Genomic DNA, 25,567 nt, shown 5'->3' with positions numbered 1-25,567 from the left:
TTGACAAGGACTGAATGCAGACAGTTTTTGTTTGATTTTATGACTGTCAACATGTAGACATTTAGTTAATTTAGAAATCTGGTCTCTTGCCTGGAGTGTGGAGCAGGAATGAGTTTTCTGTCCAGTTCAGAGCAAAATTTAGATTATTTTTCTTAAGACATTCCTGGTGAATTCCAGATAAGCAACAATAAATAAAAGGGTGTATGTGTATGTGAATATATTATTTAACTTAACTAAACTACGTTATATAACTTACTAACTAAACTAAAACTAAACTATAATTAAATAACTACAAATGGTGCTAATTTTATAACTAGTGTGAAGTCACATCCATAATTTATTAAATGTAACCAATCCAAGTATGTAACTTATAATGCATAGGCATCCTTAACTTTGCCCTGTGAGTGTATGCATTGAAATAGAGTCTGTACTTACAGTCACACTTTCTGCCAGACTTCAGGCCTCAATGTGCAGGTTAGACAGTGCCTAGCAAACGAACGGGGAAGTTCTTGGGGTAAAAAACTGTTTTAATATCCTCATTCAACATGTGGCGCGCATGTTCCTTCCCCTCCTCCCTATCCCCTCCCTTCTCTCCCTCTCTCTTCCCCCCCCCCCCCCCCCCCCCCCCGCACCTTAGCTACTGCACACTATCCAACACCTGTATTGAATAAGGAACTTTTTCTTCAGGATTTTGCTGAATTTGTCACCCCTGCAAGGTCAGCAAGTATTATACCTCTGTTCTGCATCTGTAAAATGAGGATAGAGAGGCTGTTTCTTGCTTGTGATCACACACCAAATGTATAGCAGAGGCAGCACTAGAACTAGAATACGGGGTTCTAGTCCAGTGTCTTAACAGCTCCACCATTCTTCATCTCCACCAGGTTCTTGCCTCATTCTCCACAGATTGTATAACAATTTAACACAGCACCAGCTAGTGTGTGCACTGAGGCTCTGATTCAGCAAGATACTTAGGAATGTGCTTAACTTTAAGCATGTGAGTAGTGCTGTTGAAGCTGGTGGGACTACTTGCATGCTTGAAGTTAGGTAGGCCTACTTGCTGAATTGAGGCCTGAATAAAGCACGGGTTCTGCAGAAAAAGTAATATGTAATCACTACTAAAGACTATTGTATTGCATAATCAAAAAGGAATAGAGTTAAGGTGGCACAGGCCACCTTAACTTCATCCATTCCTGAGTTTTCAGTGCTTCGCTTTGCAATCATGACACTCTCTTAAATGTAGTCTTTATGTATGGCATTTCCTATGCTCTTTGAAAAGAAAAATGAAAACTCTGCCATGTCTGGGTATTTGCTTGGAAGCAATAGAATGCTCTGTACAGCACAGAGGTGTAATCTGTGTGACGGAGACCTTTGCCCCGTTCATTATGCACCTGTCCATAGCCTATGGAAGAAGACAGGACCATGGAGCCTTGCCTTCTTTCATATGCACATTCTCAGGTTATATTCCACAATCCTTTCTCTGTTAAACGCTGCAATTTCACTCCACTTCATTTAAGGATGAGCGAGTACAGTAACTCCTAACTTAGTAGTCCCAGTTAATGTTGTTACATTGCTGATCAATTAGGGAATATGCTCATTTAAAGTTGTGCAATGCTCCCTTATAACATTGTTTGGCAGCCACCTGCTTTGTCCACTGCTTGCAGGAAGAGCAGCCTGTTGCAGGTGGCTGGTGGGGGCTTGGAACCAGGGTGGACTGGCAGCCCCCCATCAGCTCCCTGCTCCCCTAAGTTCCCTGTGTGGCAGCCGCCTAGCAGGCTATCAATTGCCCGCAGTTCAGCTGTCCCTACCCCATTGCCATGTGCTGCTCCTGCCCTCTGTCTTGAAGCTGCTCCCTGGAGCTGCATTTTTTCACTGCTGTGCTTGCAAATGGCATATTGTGGATGGGTTTTTTAGAGATTTTTTGGGAAAAAATTGCTACCTGACTGAGAGCAGATATACCCAATTTCAGCTGAAAATGTGAAATTAGGAAATGTCTAAATAGCTGAAAATAACTCCTTGTAACATGAAGGTTTCCTAAGCCTTCCCCAGAGGTATACAACACCATGGTTCAGAGATCTGGACTTCAAGCGTTGCCTGTTCCTGTTCTCTTTTGGCCTCTTCCCATTGTTTTCTTTTTTCCTCTTTCTACACCCTTCATCTCCAAGGTCTCTTTCTCTTCTCCCTTTTTCCTCTCCTCTATTTCAGACTGCCTACCATCTCCTATAGTGGCTTTCTTATTTATAGTTTCCGGAGTGTCTCTTCCTGCTGCTTTCAGCAATGCTAGTTAGCTACATTTCATCAGGTGGTATAAGGATCTATAGTAATTGACTCACTTTCATAATCACTTTGTGATTGTGAAGTCACACGTTAACTGAGATTTGTTTTGTGCACAGATTCTAGTAAACTAAATACACCTATCTGTAGCCCTCTCATTCACAGGTTCTGTTCTGCAATTCATTCATTTTTAGTGCATTTCTTGACACAGGGCCTATGTTGAATTATTTCATATCTCGTTGTGCTGACTTATTACAACCCAGTTCTTGCACTTAAAGTGATTTAAAGGGATTATAAAATGTTTATTGCTAATTAAGGTGCAGAGGTTTTGCCTGTGGAAAAAGTATTCTTTTTTTCAAAACAGCTACTGATATGTGAATACTTTAATGCTATACTTTTGACAAAATAGTCCCTTGTCAGCTTTAATTTAAACACAGTGAAAAGTCGCACAAAAGATGTATTGCTTCAATCTTACTTCCAAAGCAACTTTGGAGTATAAGTTAAGTAGGAAACGCATCACATAACCAAAAGTTCTAGTCTCAGATGTTTCCAAATTATGTTTAGAGCATACCAATAAATAAGAGCCTAGCGTTGGAGAGTGAAACTTAGGTAAAAGCAAATGGAGAGAAGCTGTTGTATAGTTAAAAATCAAACCAGGCGTAAGTTGTCCACTAAATGGTAAGCAAAAATATCCTGAAAACTATACAATATTGAATTGGTCCAGTGAAGAAGTTACTATTTTTTACAGAAGGTGGAAATTTTATGTAGTCTTTTCACAGTAGAGCCATACTTCAAAGCCTATGTCCAGGTGTCTTTTTCTTATACTTTGTGTATCTTTGACACCTGGGCATATGTTACATGACATTATCAAGGTAATATTTTTATCAGTGGTTTTCAGTGTGTGGTCCAAAGACCCCTGCGGGTCCGCAGACTATGTCTAAGATTTCCAAAGGAGTCTACGCCTCCATTTGAAATTTGTTAGGGATCCGCAGATGAAAAATGGTTAAAAACTGGTTTCCCATATCGAAGTGGAAAGAAATCTCCTCACCATTATTTCACAAGGGTGGGAAGGAAAAGAGAACATACTAAACCTTTTTTTTTTCTTGCAGTGAAAAATGCAGAATTTTTACAGCAAGCTGCTTTAGAAGAATATGGACCAGAACTCCATGTGGCTTTGAGGAGTCGGAGAGATGAACTTCACTATTTAAGAAAACTTACTGAACTTCTTTTCCCTTATATTCTTCCCCCAAAGGCAACAGACTGCAGGTATCAAATATATTAGAAGTTGTACTATTTACAACAGTTGCATGCCATGTAGCGCTGCAGTTCTTAATGGTAGTAAAGTGGGTGAAGACCAGTGTCAGCTTGAACTTTGAATTTGTTTTCTGTGTAAGTACAAGCATATTAAATGTAATTTAAAGAGTGAATTCTTTCTTAATGTTTTTGTTGATTGTATATTTCTGTAGTATCTGTTAACTAGGGGGGAAGGGAAAGGAATTGAGATGGAGTAGAAGCACTTGGGGTACGTCCAGACTACCCGCCGTATCGGCTGGTAGTGATCAATTTATCGGGGATCGATATATCGCTTCTCGTTAAGACGCGATATATCGATCCCCAAACACGTTCCCCGTCGACTTCAGAACTCCACTGGAGCGAGCGGCGGTAGCGGAGTCGACGGGGGAGCCGCGGCTGTCGATCACACGCCGTGAGGACCCAAGGTAAATCGATCTAAGATACTTTGACTTCAGCTATGCTATTCACGTAGCTGAAGTTGCGTATCTTAGATCGATTTCCCCTCCCCTCCCAGTGTAGACCAGCCCTTGCTCAGTTTCCTTGCTTCTACACTAGTGATCTTAGGTGAAACTCCAAATACAAAAAAATAAAATGAAAAAGAATAATTTGTTGCTTCCTTGGACCCACTGCAGTGATATGTTAGTATGCTCGTTCTAGATGTTGGAAAGGTTCTGTTGGGTGCGCTGAAGTAGATGGAGCTTATTGAGATCATAAGGTATTTGGACTGGATAATGCTGTTTCAGTATACTAGTGGTGAACATAATGCAGGAAACAGCAATGAAAAGCAGCTGCTTCTCAACAACTTACCCACTTTTACAGTTGGAAATCACCAATGTCTGTATTAAAGCTAAAAGAGATGATTTTTGCTGTTCTGTATGAGTCTCCCATTAGCATTAGTGAGATATGCATGCATCATGAATTTATGTCCAGTTCTTACACAATGTTGATTTTTGAAAACTGAACTCTAGGTGTGGGAGGTGTTAATGCAAGCTGGTGACTTGGGGGTGGAGGAGGCAGCTTGATAGGCATCAGTAGCTGTGCTCGCATAGATAGGTGGCAGCACTGAAATCTGAGACATTGTCTACATATGCAGTTTTTGCACCAGTTTAATGGAATATGTTGAAAAAACGATTTAGCTAAATCAGTGGAACCCCTTAATGTGGTGCAATTATACCAGTATATAATTGCTTATCAGTATAGCAAGTTTTGGTAAATGTTCAACTGGTCGCAGGCTGGCCACTAACTTGCATTTCTGAGCTCCATGTGTGGCATCAAACTAGGTCCCTCCTGAAATCTGACCCTCCTTTCTCCAGACTCACATACTACATAGGCTTTTACTCAGTAAGCAGTGCTTGGATGCATCATCGATATAGAACAGTGGACCACCTGCTTCACAAGTGCCTCATCTTCAGAACAACATTTGTTTTAGGTTGTCGAAGTGTACCATGGAAGGATTTATAGGAAGAATATATATCAGATCCCAGCTGAAGGAGTTAAGAATCTACATCAGGGATCGGCAACTTTTGGCACGTGGCTCGCCAGGGTAAGCACCGTGGCGGACTGGGGCAGTTTGTTCACCTGCCACCTCCGCAGATTCGGCCAATCGTGGCTCCCACTGGCTGCGATTTGCTGCTCCAGGCCAATGGGGGCTGTGGGAAGCGGCGGCCAGCACGTCCCTCGGCCCACGCCGCTTCCTGCAGCCCCCATTGGCCTGGCGCGGCGAACCATGGCCAGTGGGACCCGCGATTGGCCGAACCTGCGGACGCGGCAGGTGAACAAACCGGCCCTGGCAGCCCGCGTGCCAAAGGTTGCCAATCCCTGATCTATATGATCCTTATCTAGACTTCTTTCATTGCTGAGAATTAAGCAATGAGCTGTTGAGTGAAAAGATATGTATTTGCCCCCTTAGTTTCCATGTGTTGAATCAGTTTAGACATCTTGTGATTCTGAATGTGTGGAGTGCTGAAATATCTTTAAAATAACATGTTTTTATTAAACAAGGAAAGACATTTTAGTACAAAAATATTAACTTTACCTATCTTATCCCATTACAATTATGAATGTAATAACGTGAATTACTATGAAAATGTAAAACAGTTTTTTTTTCCTTTCAGATCCCTGGCCTTGCTTATAAGAGAGATCCTGTCTGGTTCTGTTTTCCTTCCCTCCATGGATTTCTTAGCTGACCCAGTGAGATTTTGGAGCAGTAGAAATAATTTTTGTTTACTCTGACTATCATTGTTTTCCTTTTTGTCCGATGATGAGGTGCTGTGTGGTGAAACAAGTACTTCACATTGGTTTTATCATTGGTGACTGCTTAATGGTTTACAGAAAGAAAAATAACCCCATACCCAATCCTCTTAATTTTTTGGTGATGCAGTGTTAATTTAGTTTTAGTGATTATTTGGCTACATTAATAAAAAAAAAATACTTAGGCTAGGTCTACAAACTGATTTTTGTATTTGTTAGAAGTATGATTTATTACCAGAATAATTATACTTACAATAGCTGTCTATGGAATAAGATGTGCCATTGTAAGTACCTTTATAACTATATAAATTAATCCACATTAGGGTTGTACCACTTTAACTATACCAGTACAGTTACAATGTTTGTGTGTGGACAAGGCCTTTCTAAAAGCCACTCCTCATAGATGCAAATTTGTTTACTTCTTGCTTATGTAGATAAGTGGCACTGCATTTATAAAGATTAGATAGAAAGTCACTTGTCTGATCTTTGGTTTTCAATTGGAAGAAAATTTCACAACTGTCTGAATACTGCTTGGCTGCAGGCAAAGAATAGTTGAGGTTGTGGAACTGCCTGTAGTCAGCTGTAACTCATCTGACCTGCATTGGTATTAAAATGCCAAACAGAGCTCTTATCTTTGCAAGATGGAGAACTTGTGTCTGTTCATGTCTCATTTGGGAAGTTCATTGATTTAAGAATCTAGATGTAGAGATTATTCAAATGTCAATCTAGAAATTGTTAGAATCATTATTTAATTATTCTGCTTATGTTTGCAATTTTAAGACATGAAAATTGTCAGAATCTTGCTAGAAACTGGGATGGCAATGGAATGATTTTCAAACAGATTGGTTTGTTGTAATTTGTTTGTGTTTTCCATTAGGATACTGTCAACCATTTGCTTCTCAAATTCATTGATGATAGCCCAGTGAGTACTGACAAAATGAGAACATTTATAATTGATTCACGCATGTCAGTGTCAATCTTATTCAGTAAGTCAACACTCTTTCTACAGCCTGAAAAAGCAACTGAGCCGGCTGCATCTTTGATTCCATTCTTGCAGAAATTTGCGGACCCTCGCAATAAAAAACCATCTGTAAGTGAAGAAAATACTCACTATATACAGATTTTGAATAAGTATTGTATGTGCTGTACATATTACCAGTGCTCTTTTCATTGCTTCTATTAGAAAAGGTTTATTTTAATGAAAGCTTGAGAAATATCCAAGCTAACTGCATTTTCCACTTCATGTTTAGGTCCTGAAGCTGGAATTGAGGGAGATTAGAGAACAGCAAGACCTTTTGTTTCGCTTCATGAACTTTCTGAAACAGGAAGGGGCAGTACATGTGTTGCAGTTTTGTCTGACTGTAGGTAAGATTATCCTAGTATGCTTAGGTGTACTCATTGAATTTAAACAATGATTTAGGTGCTGGTCCATTACTGTTATATTTACCATTGCTACAATCTCTCTAAAAAGATGTACTGCAGACTATGAAAATTCTGTGAGAATCTCTGTTCTAGCTTATGCCATTTCTGAAAGTTCTGACTTCTGGGTGTGCCTTCCTTTTTTGCAGGATGTAAAGAGGTTGAAACTTGTTCAGCAGCTGTGTCCCTTTTGCCATTACTTATTCAAATTTTGTTACACAGACAGCTTTCTAAGCACTTATTTGAGAATCAAATGGTAGAGAATGGGCAATGGCTGTGATTTGTAAGCAAGATTTTCAGCAAGGAGGCATAACCAGATGTCTCACTTGTAGAGATTATTTCACGTAAGGGAAATAATGAAAATGTTCGTAACCCATAGTCTTCCAAAGGAACATGGTGAATTTTACTGTGGAAGGGAATAATTAGTTTTATTGCAGCTCTTATTTTTATGGATCAATTTATATAACTTATGGTTTAAATCTAAAGTATTAATACAACTTAACAAGTTCTTTAATGCAGTTTATCAGCTTGGTCATAAGTTTTAAAACATTTAAGGTTTTATGTATAGCCATATCTGCTGGAAAGGTATCTGAGGGTATACACTGGAGTTGTGATTGCAGCGGGTGTAGATGTAACCAAGGCAGCTAGCAGCCACTCGAGTATGTACCCAGGTTCCTGCACAGACAGAGCTATCCTGTGCTGCCACCTGTGCTACCATGGCTTCACTGCTGTTGTTACTCCAGCTGCTCTTGATCTAGCTAGATCAAAGGTAGCTCAGGTATGCTGCAGTCAAACGTCCTGAATGCAGTGTAGACATACCCTGAGGGCTGACATGTCAGCCACTTTAAGGTGCCACCATTTATATTAGCTACGTTTGATCAACAAATGCATTTTCTTTCCCCCACCTTCCAGAGGAATTTAATGACAGAATTTTGCAACCAGAATTATCAGATACTGAAAAAATGTCTCTTCATGAAGAGGTGCAGAAAATCTACAAAACCTATTGTTTGGATGAAAGTATTGACAAAATTAGATTTGATCCTTTTATCGTGGAAGAGATTCAAAGAAGTAAGTTTGAGATTGAAAGGAATGATCAAGAATTTATACTGGAATCTATAAAGCATTCTGTCAGACTAAAAAAAATCCTAGTTGATCCAAATAATAATTAACTTTAATTTTATCATAACTATACAACCTCATTAACAAACCAGAGGTGTTCAAGAATGCATATACTCCTATCTCCTATCACTGGATGTCCCCTGCATATTGTTCTCTATGAATGATAATATATTTAAATCCTGCTTTATCAAGCACTTTAGTGTTTCAAAATTTTGGATGCTTCCTGCGTGAATTTATACAGACTAATTTTAGACTGAGACCTGTAAAAATCAGAAAAACTTTATGAACAACAATGGCACATCCAATTAATATTCACAACAGGGTTTTTTTTCTGCAGTTGCTGAAGGTGAATATGTAGATGTTGTGAAACTTCAAACTATGCGATGCCTTTTTGAAGCATATGAACATGTTCTTTCCCTCTTAGAGAATGTCTTTACCCCTATGTTCTGTCACAGTGATGAGGTAAGCATGAAAGACATAAAGTCTTGCCTTTAAGCACAGTTCTTTTTTTCAAATGGCAATGTAAATGTGACAGCTTAAACAGTAGTTTTGCTCCTTGTATGTATTCCAAATTTTATCTATTTAACTGGTAAAAATAGGTTCTTTTATAATTTTTTACTCCTATTATCAGGGTAGAGCCAATATAACCGAGGCCTGGTCTACGCTACAAAGTTATGTCGATGTAAGCTGCCTTGTGTTGACCTAGTTTTGCGTTTCTATGTTTAAATGTCTCACCCTGATGTAAATTGCCCATTAGGCCAACATAATAACACTGCCTCCCTGAGCGGAATTGAGCCAAGGTCAATGTACAGAGGTCGACGCAGTGCGCGTATAGATGCTGCATTACCTAGATCAATCCTAACAGCCCTACAGCAGCTGTTCCACTGCCTCACGCTGACTGCTGTGGTCACCATTGTGAACTCCACTACCTATGGGTCACAGGGACCGAAAGCACCACCCCCACCCTGCCTTGTTTAAAACCCCATGAATTTTTGAAATTCCTTTTCCTGGATGCCCAGCTTGGCAATCACACCTAGCAACTCTCCATTATTGAGTGCAACTGCCCAGCTGACCATGTCAGCTGCACATTCCAGACACACTCCTACCTGGAGTGGAAAGAAGATATTGGCTTTCTTGGGCCTGTAGGGACAAAAGGTTGTGCTGGCACAGCTCTGAACCAGCCATAGAAGCATGGGCAGATTGCTCGAGGGATGCAGGAGAAGGGTATGACAAGGACCAGCAGCAATGCTATCTAAAAGCCAAGGAGCTGTGGCAGACATACTGGGAGGCCAACAATTGATCTGGTGCCAAGCCACAGACCTGCTACTTTTACAAAGAACTGCCATGCCATATTTGGCGGAGACCCCACTACCACCTAGCACAACGCTCTCAATACCTTCGAGGAGCCTGAGTCCCAGGCCTCGGTCATGAACAGCGAGGAGGAGGAGGTGGGACAGGCGACTGGGGGATCCACCACAGTCCTGCCAATTGAGCATGGTCAAGTCTGATGCAAGGGAAGGAACCTCAGGTAAGTGTGTGTTTTTTTTTTCATTACAGGGATACCACTCCCATCCTACCTCTTCCCCCCCCCCCCCCCCCCCCCCGTCCCCTCCACTCCCCATAGAATAGGAAGACATAGCTTTTGATTAATTTACTTGTGCTAGAAGAGGTAATAGAACAACCAAGAGAGGTAGAGTTTCTATCTGCTTTTCATTCCTCTCTAGAGTTAGGCAGGGGGACCAAGTGGAGCAGTTTGTTTATATACATAGGGATGTCTCTTGAATCCTCTTGAGAGGTCTCAGTGAAACTTTCATGGAGGTACTCTGCAATCCTCTGCTGAAGGTTTCTAGGGATGACTGCCTAATTTCTTCTTCTCTGATAGGACACTTTCCCATGCCAGTTAGCTATAACTTTGCAGTACACCATTGCAGTACACACGTTAGTGGCATATGGGCCCGGGCAGCTTCAGGACACTAGCAGCAGCTGTGCTCTTTCTCCCTTTGTTACCCTCAGGAGTGAGATATCAGCTAAAATCACCAATGTCTGTGGAAAATGTTGCCAGCATTCAGTGCCAGTGCCCTATGCTACTAGTTTCATGCAACCAAGCAATTTCCTCCTCATTTCCCTCATCCCCAGCTGGCCATACTCACAATGGCTGATGCTGTGACTTGTTTGCAATTGCTTGTGCATGGCACCAAAGTGAGAATGAGAATGTAGTGCTTAAAACTTTAGGGGAGCAAGGGGAGTGAGTTCTGCAGTTTTGCTTTCTGTAGTAAATATATTGACAATGGTATCTCTGTGTGGTTTTTTTTTGTTTGTTTGTTTGTTTTTTTCTGCAGCTGCTGCTATTGCATCCTTGAGGGACTCCAGCTCCATAGTTGCAGAATGTCTGACCAGAATGAGGAGGAGGAAGAAGAGGACTTGGGATGGCATGATGGAATGCACAGGTGTATTCACACCCTACGCACTACTGTAATAATCTTTGTGCAAAACATGCCTTGTAAGATATCATTTAAAAGCTAATAACTCACAAGTCAGTCTTATCATGGTAAAATATATGTAGCAACATTGTATGTGAAGTTATAAAATTCCCCTGTATGATGTTGTTAGCCCCAGGGAGAAGTCATCAAACAGGGCTGTCCTGAGCAAAGGAAAGTGTTTGCCTTAATTGCATTTAAGCAGTTAATGTAGTCATCAAGCAGAAAGAGGGGAAGGAAGGAAACCTGCTTCTGAACATACACGGGTGAAAGAACCCAGCAGGAAGCCTCCTTCCACACCAGACATGTGGCTGGAAATGCTTTTCAAAAGGGGGACTGAAACAATAAAAAGAGACACAAACACCCCAAGTGACCTCTCTCTCCCTGGCCATTTCACTCTTTCTACCTGAGAAGACCAGAGAAACAGCTGTTGGACTTTGAGTGGGTGCCTGACCTGAAAAATTTGGTTAGTAATGCTGCTAGAAGGATGTGATAAGGACTCCACTTTGAATCAAGTATAGTTTTGTTAAGGTAGGCACTAGGAAGCATTTTATCTTTATTTTTCTTATAACCATTTCTAACTTTTATGCAGCATTACTTGTGCTCGCTTAAAATCTCTCTTTGTATTTAAGTAAACTTGTTTTTTTCTTTTACTCCACCCTGTGGGACGTTAAAGACAATCACAGCTTTGTGTACACTGACCGGTGAAAACCAAGGTTGGCATAGGCAGGGCCGGCTCTAACTTTTTTGCTGCCCCAAGCAGCAAAAAAAAGCGCCACTTCCACCCCCCCCCCCGCTGAGCGCCGCCCCCCCCAGTGCGGCGCCGCCAGAACCCCCCCCCGAGCGCCGAGTCCCCCCCCGCCGGAACACCCCCCCCCCCGCCGAGTGCCGCGCCCCCGCCGAGCGCTGCGCCGCCGGAGTCCGCCCCCCTCCCCCACCGAGCGCCGCGCCGCCAGAGTGGGCCCCCCCCCCGGAATGCCATGCCGTGCCGCGCTCCCCCTGCCGCCCCTTACCAAGTGCCGCCCCAAGCATGTGCTTGGGTGCCTGGTGCCGGCCCTGGGCATAGAAATAGCTGAAATGGACATGAATGTTCTGTCTGCGTCATAAGTTCTGTTCTCTTAAGTATTAGTAAGTTTTAAATATATTTGTTTTAAAATTTCACGATTTCTTTTTTACAGTGAATTCTGTTACAAAATAAATGTCTGTTGTTTTATTAGTTTGCAACATCTGCTACCGAGTGCTTAACAGGTCTGAAAGTAATCAATTACCTCTTACTAACAGTGTGACACAACTCACAGGATAAGATGCAAACAAAATTAATAGATGTATTGACAATGTTATATTCCTAAACATACAGCAATCATCACACAATTCGTAACAGGCCTCAAAAGAGCAGGGTGACGTAGAACACAGTACAACTAAATAAGTTTCTGTGGCTCACTGTTAAAATGGTCTTTCAAAGCCTCCGTAAGCAGTATAGCTCCATGTTGAGCTCTTCTAGTAGCCCTTGTCTCTGGCTGTTCAAACTCAGCAGACAGCACTCCATCTCTGCCCTCCATACCAACGGAAAAGTGTCCCTCGCTTCATAAATATTATGCAGGACAGACAGTAGGCAGCTGCAACCATTGGGATATTTTTCTCACAATGTCCAATCTTGTGAATAAACAACACCAGTGTCCCTTTAATTGATCAAAAGCACATTGAACTGTCATTCTGCACCTGCTGAACCAGTAGTTGAATCATTCCTTGGTGCTGTCGAGATGGCTGGTGTATGGCTTCATAAGCCAGGGGAACAACGGGTAGGCTGGATCTCCCAGGATTGCTATTGGCATTTCAACATTCCCAATGGTAAGCTGCCTGTTGGGAAAGACAGTCCCTGCTTGTAGTTTTCTGAATAGTTCTGTATTCTTATAGATGCAAGCATCATTCACCTTCTCTGACCAGCCACACTGATGTCAGCAAAGCACCCCCAGTGATTCGCCAGTGCTTGCATAACTATAGAAAATTAGCCCATTCTGTTGATGTTGTCTGTGGCAAGGTGGTTCTGGTGCCAAAATAGAGATATGCATGCCATCTATCACTCTGTCACAGTTTGGGAACCCCTTTGGTACAAATCCATCCACTACATTCTGCATGTTGCTGAGAGTCACAGTCCTGCGCAGTAGGAGGCAATTAATGGCTCTGCACACTTGTATGGCAACAGCCCCTGCAGTGTGTTTCCTGACTGCAAATTGATTTCTGACTGACTGGTAGCACTCTGGCATTCCAAGTTTCCACAATGCGATTGCCACTTGCTTCACCACTGTCAGTGCAGCTCTCGTTTTGGTGTCCATGCAGTAGAGGGCTGAGGTAAGCTCGGCACACGGATTCAGGAATATTGCCTTGTGCAGCCAAAAGTTCTGCAACCGTTGCTTGTCCTCCCAAGCCTGCATTACGATGCAATCCCACCAGTCAGTGATAATTTCTTGGGTCCAGAAGTGGTGCTCCACCATCTGCAGCTACTTCATGAATGCCACCAACTTTGAATTGGTTCTCACTATGTCCCACAGCAATCTGGCATCCAAGAAATCGTCATGTTCCCCACCGATTTGGTGGTTCTTGCAGCTCTGCAAATAATTCATGATTGTGTGCTCTCTTTTTTCCAACACTCATGGCAGTGCAGAGCTGTGTAGGCTTCATGCTTCTGTCAGAGATGGTGGGCAGCGAGGAGGGCTGTGCGGGTTTGTGGGATTTTGAAAAAAAGGTGCAAAAATTATGGTTTACAGATGACATCACGGGAGGAGACAGTTGCACACTGAAAAATTGACCTCACGCTCCTCGTCACCCCTGTGCAACTTGTTTTGGCCCCACCATGCACTGCCAAAACTTCCAAAAGACAGAGCACTGCACTGTGGTGGGTATCAGAGAATATCAGGGTTGGAAGGAACCTCAGGAGGTCATCTACTCCAACCCCCTGCTCAAAGCAGGACCAATCCTTAACTAAATCATCCCAGATGGTGCTCCGCACCATGCATCAATGCAAACACTCCTTGTGAGTACACATAGTGCCAATGCAAGGAGCCAGGTATGCAGTCACACAAGTGATGTGCTAACAGTGACAACTTTATGACGACAAAGCTTGCATCGACATAAGTTTGTGGAGTAGAAATGGCCTCCTAAAGGGAGCTAGGTTCTTAGTGGCTTTCACATCAACAGAACTGTTAATTAGTTCTAGCTCCAGAATTTTTGATGATGTAAGAGCCTGAAAGAATAAAACTTCCTTTTCAGATATTAAGTTGTTTGCAGCACTAACTTTTCTTTTAGAAAAAGGCTTTTTTTCTACTTATAAAGTTGCAATTTCTATGTAGAAGTAATTGAAATATAATACATGTAGAACACAATTTTCTTCTTAGTTGTTTTTTAGACTATAATAGCACTTCAGGACTCGTATCAGTCAGTTCTACACTAAAAAGTTAGGTTGACCTAGCTATGTTGCTCAGGGGTGTGAAAAGTCCCTCAAGCCACGTAGTTAAGCTGACTTAACCTATCTTCCGTTGATCTAGCTACTGCCTTTTGGGGGGAAGTGGCTTAATTACAGTGATGGAAGAACCCCTCCCATCACTATAGTGATTGTCTACACGGAAGTGCTATAGTGGCACTGGTGCAGCTGTGGTGCTGCAATATTTCTAGTGAAGACGCATAGTTTTAGTAGAAAGCCCTGCAAGGCTGCCCTTGGGAAAGCATAAACTATGTTGTAAGTTCATTAGAACTGATGATTGTAAGTAGTCTTATATGAAATACAACATCTCAACTGCAGCGACTTGTATAGTGTTTCTAATATACTTGTATTAAATCCTCAACAGATGTGAAGTTAGAAGCGAGAACCATAATTAGCTATTAATATTTACAGCTGTAAACTACTAGTAAAGAGATAGTAGAATGAAAAAAATGGAAAACTTGAAGTCAGCACTTACTTGCATATTAACTGTTCTATTTTAGTATTTCAGGCAGCTCTTAAGAGGAGCTGAATCCCCAACACGCAATTCAAAGTTTAGCAGGTAGGTTTGTTTAAACCTTTTAATACGTTTTTGTAGTTGAAAGTTTTAAAATGTTTGTTTATATCAGGGATCGACAACCTATGGCACGCGGCCAGCCAGGGTAAGCACCCTGATGGGACGGGATGGTTTGTTTACCTGCCATGTCCGCAGGTTAGGCCGATCGCGGCTCCCACTGGCCACAGTTCGCCGCTCCAGGCCAATGGGGGTTGTGGGAAGCAGCGCGGGATGAGGAACGTGCCTGGCGAGCCGTGTGCCAAAGGTTGCCGATCCCTGGTTTATATGATTGAATCTTCTGCCAAATACAGTACCGTTCAATGTTAACTTATTTAGATTTCTAAACTTAGTTTTAAATTTGTAGATTACTTACAGTAGCAGCAAGTAATACGTGAAGCAATATTTCACTTAGTGTTTTTATTTCTCTTTTATTGTAAAAAATGGTATGAGATTCAGAAGTTCAATCCTTTATTTTTGATATGTCAGAGTGAAAAATCCCCTCAAACTAAGGACATGCCCAGTAACATTAAGATAATATGGCAATAGTGAGTTACACAGAACACATTGGAGAAAGCAGAATAGAAAGTTGACTCTGTAGTGTTTGATTTCCATGTTGAATCACTTTTTCCAGTAACTGTAGAAACCAGCCACGTGAGATTTCATTTTACAAATCAGCTCAATAGGATCCTGTGCGAACTATAACAATTTCTCCCACTAATATTTATTGGATATAACAAACATATTTAAGCTCTGAATCTCATTACTTTAAAATACCTATGATCTTGGGGTTTGGGAAGAAAAAATTAATATCTTTTCAATTCTGAATTTTTTTAAGTGCATTACTTATGCTTCCAATATGGCTAAGCTTTAAAAAAACAAAAAACATACAGTATACCCAGATTCCCAAACCTCTGGCTGTACCTGCTTTATTCCTGTGTGGCACAGATATACAGAAAAGCATATTAAAAATCTAGACATGCTGGCTTTTGATGCATCAGAAACGTAACAAAATACAGTATCGATTTGCCAAGTGGAGGCCAAAAATGGTGGCCAATATCATTGTCAAGTTATGTTGTGTACTATTTAAACTTCAGTGTCAGGTTCCATTCGGCTGAACTTAATTCAGGTTTCACAAGTAACATGACTAAAGAACAGTCTGAGACATTGTAGAATGAGTTGTTTTTAAAACACTGTTAGAAGTGTAGGAAGTTTGATCTCAGTCTTTTTTTTTTTTTTCTTCCTGTACTGTCTTTCCAGTATGTGAGGGCTCCCACATATCAGAAACAATCTTCTTAAAGAGAAGTTATTGGTTATTACTGGTTTTAGCATTAATTTGCTTTAGTTCAACCATAAGTTATTGTGCTTGATGCAGGACTTACTGGGAAAATGTTACAGCCCATGTTATACAAAAAGTCTGACTAGATAATTAAATGGTCCCTTCAGTCCTTAAAATCTGTGAATCTACATTAAAAAGCCCTTTGCGTCCTTAAAGTTCTTTACAAACTGTTTAATTCTTTTATAAAATGTCTACAAATTTTTCCCAGAAAACATTTTTTCTTTAAAGCCTCTATCAAGCATGGTAAATTCCTGTATGAATCAAACCTGAATTACAGCCTAAGAGTCAGAATTTTCAAGCATTTATGTATATGGTTAACTTTAGGAATGAGGGTAGTCCCTTTTTAAGCCACTGGAATTACTTAAATGCTTAATGTCACAAACACTCTTAAGTGTTTTCAGAATTGGGGTCTAAAAATCAAATGCAGCTATCCCCACCAAATGCATGTGTATTGGTCTCTGGTAAATTTTGGATATTTACATGATATTTTGAGAATATTTGTCTGGAAATTGGTAGAGACCTTTATTAATAAAACAGCAGTCATGCTAATTGCAATGAAAGTTCTAGGCTGTTTGGTTTTGCTTGAAATATCTGTCTCTGTCTTTGGGACTCTCTCTCCTTCTTGGCTTGTGGGGTAATTTCTTGTACCTGTTGTTGCAGAGGTAGTCTGAGTTTGGATGACTTTCGGTAAGTCAAGATAATGTGCCATAATTGTTGCCTGTTAGTGTTAAATTGCATCTATCATGACTGCATCGTACTGCCTTTATAACAGACATTGACTGTTTCATTTTTAAATACACGCAAACTCTTTTTGGGCTAAATTCATTTGAAACAGCAAACTAATTGCATGTTCATTCTCTTAAGTTTTTAGCAAACAGTGTATTGGTCTTGGTTTAATGACTATTTCTCATACACTCAAATATTAAAATATACAAAATCTTCCTGGCTTTTACCTATTTTTATTCATATTAACCTTAGCATATTAGTTGTATGTCTCAAAGCTTTATTGCTGATAGTGTGCTGGTTATTTTGTAGACTTTACTCAGAGTTTTTTCCTTGCTCCTTGTCACATGCTTCCAGATCCTATCACTTAAAAAAAAAAAAAAAAAAAAAAAGGAGGGGGGGGGAGAAAAAGAAAAGAAAATTGTTCTGTCCACTGCATTAGAATATCAGGCAACTCGTTCCTCCATTTTATCTGCACCCAACAGGGAGTCATTGAGAGCACAGGAGAGAGAGGCTCTATGCTGTCAGTCATGGTGCCTAGCTCCACTTGGGCCTGCAGCAGCCCTGGGCTAGGTCATGGTCAGTGCTGATGGAATCTTTAGAGAGTCTAGCTATGAAACTCTAGCAAGTCTCTGCTGAGTAGGTTCAATCCATGATTGGTGAAGACATATGATTGGGCCAGATTTTGTCAGGGACAGCAAAAGTCACATTCCTGACATAAACCCTATGGCAAACATCAAGTTCCTGTTCCAAAGCATGGGGCGCTAGAGTTTCTCAGTTATTTTAACATTGGCAAAACAATGCGTTTTCCTCTAGCCTCGTTCTTTGGAAATGGCAGAATGGTTTTGGCTGACTTCTTCCACAAAATTCAGCCTGAGGCAGACTCTTATCTGAAAAAACTCAGTACAAATGGTTAAACTTTGGCAAAATTATAAGCAATTAGAATTAGAAAATAAACATTGAATGCTTTTAGTTTGTTAAAATGTTCATTACTCCTTTGAATCCCAAATGAGCTATCCACTTTTTTCACATTTTTCAGTTTTGCAGTTCATCTTACAGATTTGTAACAAGCTTTATGAAAACATCAGATAGCTATATTCATCAGGAATATGTCCCCTCCTGCCCCAATAGGGTTTGTTTAGACTATTAATTTGTACATTTCTAATACAAGAAATAAGATTCCTTTTTCAGGTCTGGTGTAAGGGCAGTATATATGGCGTGCATGCATTGATGTGCTGTAATGTGGCTAAAATGAAGAATGCAGACTTCATGCCTAATGCCTCTGCCCTTTTTACTTGAACTTGCTGCCTTTGGATACTCTTTATCATAAGTAGTTCTAGCTCTGAACAAGACTTAAATTTGCATCAAGCCTTCATCTCTAGGGCAAATTGCCTTCTTGAGCTAGGAATCTTCATCTGCTTCTGTTTTCCTTCATGTTTTGTAAGTTCTGACCCTCCTGCTTGGCTTTCTGCCTACTCTCCCTGCTGCTTTGAAGTAAGTCACAGTCCATCTTGCATCACATGCATCTGTATAAATGCCTTGATGTTTATAAAGAAAATAAACAGTGTGTTTAAACATGCAGTACTTGACAAATATGGATGAACACTTTGATGCCAGAAACTGTTGTGTTGCTACAATCACTCGCCGAAAAGGTTATTGTCATTCCTTGCAATCTTTTAATTAAACAAGTTGTTTTAGGAAGTTAGTGTTATGAAAATAGATTGTTCTGTGTGTTTCATTCCAAAGTAATGCTGTAATAAGAACATCAGTGTTAGTTTATAGCTGAAATTTTAGTCCATGTCCTGGAAATGCTTTTTTAAATCATTTTTTTCCTCCCTAGCAGATGGATTTTACTGATAAATTTTAAATTGTTCTGTAATATGCAATACAGACAGTGAATCTATAATACTAAAAAGTGTAAACCTACACATCAGTTCCATACTTGATCCAATTGCTCACTCTTATCTCTAAATTATATGCAGTGGCTAGTACTACAATTTGCCCTATACTGTGAATTTTGTTTTTGTATAATCCTTAGGGCCACACAGAAAAGAGGAGAATCATTTGCAATCAGCAGATTAGGCAGCAAAATTAGAGGAGTATTCAAGAGCAACACAATGGAAGGAGCTGTGCTACCTAACTATGGTTTAACTGAAGGAGAGGATGATTTTGTGAGTAGAAATTTTACATTTGTCCTAAATCTCAGGGCTATTTGTTTTCCAGAATCTTTAAATACTTTCAGCTTCTGTCCCTTCTTTTCCTTTCCTTTGCTCCTGGTATTGTTGGTGGTTCCACTGTGCCATCCTAGGGGTCACAGTATTTTTCCAGCTTCCTTGTTCTCTTAGTACTACTCGGTTATTTACTCAGTGAGCACAAGATTTTGGTATCTCCCCAGTTAGAGTAATTCCAAGAGTTAATTGCTGGGGTAAAGAGAAGTATTAAAAAGTGATGTTCTCTTTACGAAAGTAATCTTTGTCAAGTAGTCTCATGAGCAGCTGTTATTTTTCAGTCTAGTAAATATTTGCAGTAAAGTTCTGCGTCCATAGGGCTATCGTGATTCAGGGCCAATTCTTTTGTGAGAGAGATTATTCAAATAACTACTATACTGTTTTTATACTAATGGCTAAAATATTTTTCTGGTTGCATAATTGGTACATAAACAAGTATCACTGAAAATGTACAAAATTGTGTTTTGCTCCATAAGTCTCATTCTCAGAAATTTTTGAAGTAGAGTATGTTTTCGTAGCATTTCAGAAGAAACCATTGCTGGGGGGGTGGGTTAGTTAGAGAGTGAGTGTGTGTGTGTGTGTGTGTGTGTGTGTGTGTGTGTGTGTGTGTGTGTGTGTTTTCTAGCTGTTGGTGATAGGTAGGGTTACCATACGTCCGGATTTTCCCGGACATGTCTGGCTTTTGGGGGCTCAAATCCCCGTCCGGGGGGAAATCCCCAAAAGCCGGGCATGTCCGGGAAAATCGGGAGGGAGGGAGGGCTCGGCCGGGGCCTCTTTGGCCGGGGCCGGTGCGGGGTCGCGGGGCCGGGGGCATGGTGCCGGGCCGGGAGCCGGGCCGGACGCGCGGTGCCGGGCCGGGAGCCAGGGGGTGCGCTGGGCCGCGGGGCCGGGAGCCGGGGGGGGGGTGCGCTGGGCCGCGGGGGCCGGCAGTGCTGGGCGGGCTGGGGGTGGTCGGCCGGGGGCCGGGGCCGGCACCTCAGGGCCCGAGCTGACCCAGGCTGGAGCCGCCGGGGGGGCCAGCCTGGGCCGCGCCTCCTCCCCCCACACCCCCCCCCTTACCTGCTTCAGGCTTCCCGCAAATTAAATGTTCGCGGGAAGCAGGGGAGGGGGCGGAGAGTTTGGGGAGGGGGCGGAGTTGGGGCGAGGGCGTGGGCGGGGCTGGGGGCGGGGCCGGGGCCCCGTGGAGTGTCCTCCTTTCGGAGGCACAAAATATGGTAACCCTAGTGATAGGCAGTGGTAGAAGCAACCTATGATAAAGCTATAGAAACTGGATGTCTGAAAAATTGGCAGTGGTTAGCTGCCTTTAAGCTATGTTCCTGAAGGCCAGGTGTATGTCTGCCCCTATGCTGGAGAGAGGAGATCAAGGATTTGAGGTTAAAGGATGGAACCACACTGTTTTCTCTGTACACATGGCAAAATGGAACATTTCCTGTAAGGCTTAAGGGCATTAAGACTGTCCAACTTTTTTTTTTCTTTTGTGGAACCATCTGCTTTGTGGGGTGACATCTTGTAGCAAATGGAAAAAAGCAAAATAGAGTATTAGTCTGACTTCAGCTCAGATGGTGGGACCACTTACTCTGCTGTTTCCTGACTAGAAGGCAATTCACTTTTCTTGTATTTTTAAAGAAAAACCTTAGTTTTGATTTATTGCAGAAATCCCAGTTCTAGGTGGAACTGAGCTAAGTGGATTTTCCATAGTTTTCATATTTGATTACATTTTTCAAACTTTTACTGCTAGATGATGGAAAATTGGTTTAGTGATCATGGCTAATATGGAGCAGATAGGACACTGCCTAAAATTGTAAATCTGTCACAAGTTTCTTAAAAACACGGATGCGGTGACACAATAAGACACATAAGATACAATAAGAGAAATCATCATTAAAAAAAAATCTCTCAACCCTGGTCTCCCTACAGCTGTTTTGCAGAGGGAAATACTTTGAAATAATGTGTTCATATGTATATTCTGCACTCACACTGCCTTGATGTCCCTGATCCTAGATGAGCTGTTTACACTGGAGTAACCATGTGGGTCAGTAATTCATGCTTGCTACAGTTATTTTGCCAGTCTTAAGGTTTCTCTTGCAACTAGATTTTTTTTTTGTACACCAAACAGCAGTGACTGAATAGTAAACTGACTGTCAGGAGGTTGATGCCCTGGTATCCATGGCACAGATGTGGGCAAGGAAATATGAGGACGGTATGGGAAGTGAGGGAAATTAAGTTGGTCACGAACTGCCTGATAGTCATGAATTTTTAATGATTTAAATTTATTTCTGTTGTGATTTCTCCTGAATTTATGGAAATACATTGGTTTTTAAGTCATGTGAATTTGAGACTTGCTATGGCACTTATAACTATTTCTATACTGCTAACAAAATGTAAAACAAACAAACCAACTTTGCAGGCATGTAGGGACTAAAAGACAGTAGAACAAGTGTGCTCTTACTATGCATGGCAGGGCCTGAAATATTGCTTTCCATTTACTCAGTGTCTACCACCAGTTGTAGCTACAGGGTCTGATTAAGGCTTCATACTGGAGACCTTTTGTAGGGATTAAAAATTGTTGCCTCTCAAAAGATTGAAATGCACCTTGCATCTCACTCACTCAAAAGTTCTATGGTTGATTGCTGGTGGGCCTTCAACTGGTTCAGATTACCCTACAGTTTGTAGGGGGTAAACACTGTTAGAGGTCCACTCATTCAGGCTCAGATGATTGAGTGCTTTGATAGAAGCAAAATGGTGGCAGAAATGGTCCCTCAGATGAACCTCCATAGCTCACCAATTGAGAGAGGGCTCCCACTGCTTCAGCTCCACAACTAGCCGTGGATTGCCAGCTAAGACTTTTTTCTTTGCTCCTCACATTATTTCCTCACCACCAGATGACATACCATAATGCCCTATAGTTTTGCACCACCTCAGCCAGTGAACCATTGAAAGTCTGCCAGCTATAAGTCCTGCCCTGATGCACATAGATAGTACATCAGAGCGAGGCTCTCAGCTGGCAAGACACCTCTGACTCACCAGATGGAACTGCAGTAGGAGGAGCATCACTGGTAAATGGGCTCCTCCCAGCCCTTCAGCTATTAGCTCCCATATTGATGCCTCCTCTTAGGGACAGGGGGAAGTTGGTAGCTATGGGGTCATGAAGAATGCAGTAATCAGGTCTGCTGCAGTTCTAGCTAATGAACTACATGGTTCATCAGAGCAAGGTTTGTAACTGGCAAACAATGAGTGGTTCACTGGCTCAGTTGCAGAGCTGGAGGCTACCTATATGTGCCAGTATTGCTGGGAAGGAGCATTACCAGGATGACAGCCCACACCGTAATCAGTTAGGGCAGCCATAGTTAGGTGCAAGGGCAAATCTTAAACTAATCAAATGATGACTGTAATGATGTACTCTGTTATTTACATAAGAACGGCCATATTGGGTCAGACCAAAGGTCCATCTAGCCCAGTATCCTGTCTTCCGACAGTGGCCAATGCCAAGTGCCGCAGAGTGAATGAACAGAACAGGTAATCATCAAGTGATCCATTCCCAACTTCTGTTTGTGCTTCATTCAGTGCAGTACAATTAGCTGGACCATGAGCACTTGAATGCTCTACAGTAAACAAAGCCAAAGTGGATCCTCTAGCCAACTCTGCCCTCCTTCCATAGAAGTGGATTAGGAGCTGTGGTAGCAACCCCTGAGCTGCTTCCAGGTATACTCTGTAGCTTTTGTTGATAGATTCAGTTATCCCAATTTCTACAGAACTCCCTCAAGCAAAACTGGATTTGAATTTAGAGCAGGTGAGTAGGTTTGGCCCTAATTTCTTAAATCAAAGGGGAGGGGAAAAAAACCCCATGACTTTAGTTTGATGTGTATTCACACACAAGTGGTGGTTTTTTTTAGATTGAAGTTTCTTTATTTAATTTTATAAAGTGGGGATTTATAATTTACTTTTAAAATGGGATATTCCTTTAGTTCACTTACTACTCCACAGTTCAAGATGTAGATCAGTTCTATCTGTACTAACTTATAGTGAGAAGTACTAGCTAATGGAGTTTAAGCATGCTCATGAACCTTGCTGACAGTCTCAGCTATAATGTAGGGCCTTGAGGCTTTCTCTCATATCCAAGTTTACTATTCCTATAGGAGTTTATTTTCTGTTCAGCAATTGAAGAGGCAGGACCAGACCTGCCTACTACCAGGGAAGGGACTTGGCTACCCATTCAAGAAAACAATCCAATTCAGTTTGCTTCCTGGCAGCAGCAGTCAGGTTGAACAATTTGGGAAGACATGACTGACTTCTAAAAACTGTATTTGTCTTTGGTAAAGATGTGTTTTTTCCGAATATATCAACTGGTCGTACTTAATAATAGAGCTGTGCACATTTTTTTTTTTTTTGGATTGTTGGCCTTTCTGAAAAATGAAAAATAAAAAATGAATCAAACCAAAACCGATTTTTAATTTTTTTTCTTTTGCATATTGAAAAAGTCAGAGAAGTGTCATTTTGTATGCTCCAAAATGTTTTGTTTGAGGCATTTTTAACTGTTTAAATAAAAGTAAAGGAAATTAAGAGCTAGATTCATAAAACAGGAGGAGGAGGAGATGGTCTTCTAGCACAGGCATTTGAATCCAGGTCTTCCACATCCCAGGTGAGTGCCTTAACCTCCAAGCTATTAGTTATTCTTAGGTGATTCTCTCGATCTCCCCTGTTGAAGCTGTTCGAACTTTGTATAACATAATTTAATAATTATTGGGCCGGATTGAGAGTGATTCCATAGCTCAGTGGTTAGGGCACTCACCTGGGAGGGGGGACAACCATGTTCCAGTCTCTGCTCCAGAACAGGGATTCAAACTTGGGTCGCCCACGATCCAGATGATTTCCCTAACTACTGGGAAATTGGGCATAAGGGGGCACCTCCACATTTTTGCAAATGGCACCTAAATTCCCCCTGTGAAGCTATCCCCAATGTATCAACATTTCTGAAAATTTTCTTATTTGTTTTGACCAAAACAGTTAACTGAAATGGACATGAATTCACAATGTTTGTCAATCTAAATCTGTATTTTATTCAGCAAAAAAAAAATTGAACTGAAAAATGTTGCCCAGTTCTAGTCTCCCCTAAAATTCTGCTTTTCTCATTTTTGCTGTGTTGTTCAGGGTTAGGATTTTAAAAGCACAAATTGACTTTTGAAAGCTATTTCTGCCTTTTCCCCCTCTCCCCAATGTACATACCACACTGTATCTAAATGTTGTTCTTTTTGCTCACACTTTTTAATTTCTATGCCAAATGCCAGACAGCTGAGATATTGCCCCAAACATGGCTAGACAGAATCATAAGTAGCTTTTGAAGTCCATCAGTGGAGTGGTAACAAGATGTAACCTTTGGTGTAAGTCCTTTAATGTTTCAGAATCTTTAAAATATTTATTTTATTTTGTTTTTGCTGGTAATGGACCTACCAAACTTGATGGTGACGTATACCATATTGTCCTTGAAATGCCTCATCCTTCCCCAAGAGCTAGGAAGAAACTTTAACATGCTATGAGTCAGCTGGTGATCTAGTAGATTGCCACTTGAGACACTGTTAACAATTTTGTTTTTACCTTCAAACAAACCTACAGGTCTAGGGATTTTTATACAGAAGATCCAACAATAGCAACTATGGAAACATGCCCCCTTCCAGAATTTTTGTGTGTGTTGTCGTCTTTGGTTCTGATCACATGTACTTCTTATGTGAAGATTCATCTTCTATATGTTCTGCAAAATTAAAAATTGTGCCCTATACTAAAAATCAGATCAGGGAGGTCTTGATGCTTAAATCTTTCACTGCAGATTGAAGAAGGCATTATGGTAATGGAAGATGATTCTCCTGTGGAGACTGTTAGCACTCCCAATACACCACGCAACCTTGCTGCATGGAAAATTTGCATTCCATATGTGGACTTCTTTGATGATCCCTCCCTTGAAAAGAAGGAGAGAAAAGAGAGAATTCCTGTGTTTTGTATTGATGTGGAGAGAAACGATAGAAGGGCAGGTAGGACTTCTTGTGATTAAATAAAACTACTTAAAAATGTAGCTCAAAATGTCTGTTCTAGTATGCTTTATTTATCTGACTGTTCTGATGTGCTACACACACACACACACTTACTTTAGCATCAAAGTAATGACTTACTAATGAATTTTAAGTCTTTGGTAATGTGGGCATAAAGGAAAAATGGTCACTTATTACACCTCTACCCCAATATAATGCGACCCGATATAACATGAATTCGGATATAACGTGGTAAAGCAGCGCTCCGGGGGGGTGGGGCTGCGCACTCTGGCGGATCAAAGCAAGTTCGATATAATGCGGTTTCACCTATAACGCAGTAAGATTTTTTTGGCTCCCAAGGACAGTGTTATATCGGGATAGAGGTGTATCTGGAACTTGT

At 41.3% G+C, this 25,567-nt stretch overlaps 1 protein-coding gene across 12 annotated transcripts in view; it reads left to right on the top strand.

Moving 5' to 3' along the window:
- SNX14 (sorting nexin 14) overlaps positions 1 to 25,567 on the top strand; it is a 76,355-nt gene that overhangs the window by 22,025 nt on the left and 28,763 nt on the right. For 6 of the 12 annotated variants that reach the window (XR_010599525.1, XR_010599521.1, XR_010599523.1 and 3 more), the window contains 11 exons: positions 3,381 to 3,537; positions 5,679 to 5,754; positions 6,692 to 6,736; positions 6,824 to 6,904; positions 7,065 to 7,179; positions 8,146 to 8,301; positions 8,690 to 8,814; positions 14,808 to 14,866; positions 16,857 to 16,883; positions 18,958 to 19,090; positions 24,969 to 25,170. Coding sequence is in view for 6 of the 12 variants with exons in the window: in XM_024103032.3 (XP_023958800.2) it covers positions 3,381 to 3,537; positions 5,679 to 5,754; positions 6,692 to 6,736; positions 6,824 to 6,904; positions 7,065 to 7,179; positions 8,146 to 8,301; positions 8,690 to 8,814; positions 14,808 to 14,866; positions 16,857 to 16,883; positions 18,958 to 19,090; positions 24,969 to 25,170 (1,176 nt within the window). In the remaining 6 variants the exon portion in view is untranslated. The remainder of the gene's footprint in view (positions 1 to 3,380; positions 3,538 to 5,678; positions 5,755 to 6,691; positions 6,737 to 6,823; positions 6,905 to 7,064; positions 7,180 to 8,145; positions 8,302 to 8,689; positions 8,815 to 14,807; positions 14,867 to 16,856; positions 16,884 to 18,957; positions 19,091 to 24,968; positions 25,171 to 25,567) is intronic. The other 6 variants (XR_010599526.1, XR_010599522.1, XR_010599524.1 and 3 more) reach the window with 1 other exon arrangement.

This window comes from Chrysemys picta, chromosome 3, assembly GCF_011386835.1.
Source record: "Chrysemys picta bellii isolate R12L10 chromosome 3, ASM1138683v2, whole genome shotgun sequence".
NCBI classification, from domain to species: Eukaryota; Metazoa; Chordata; order Testudines; family Emydidae; genus Chrysemys; species Chrysemys picta.
Note: the sequence above shows the minus strand (reverse complement) of the source record. Positions and strands in the feature narration are given on the sequence as shown.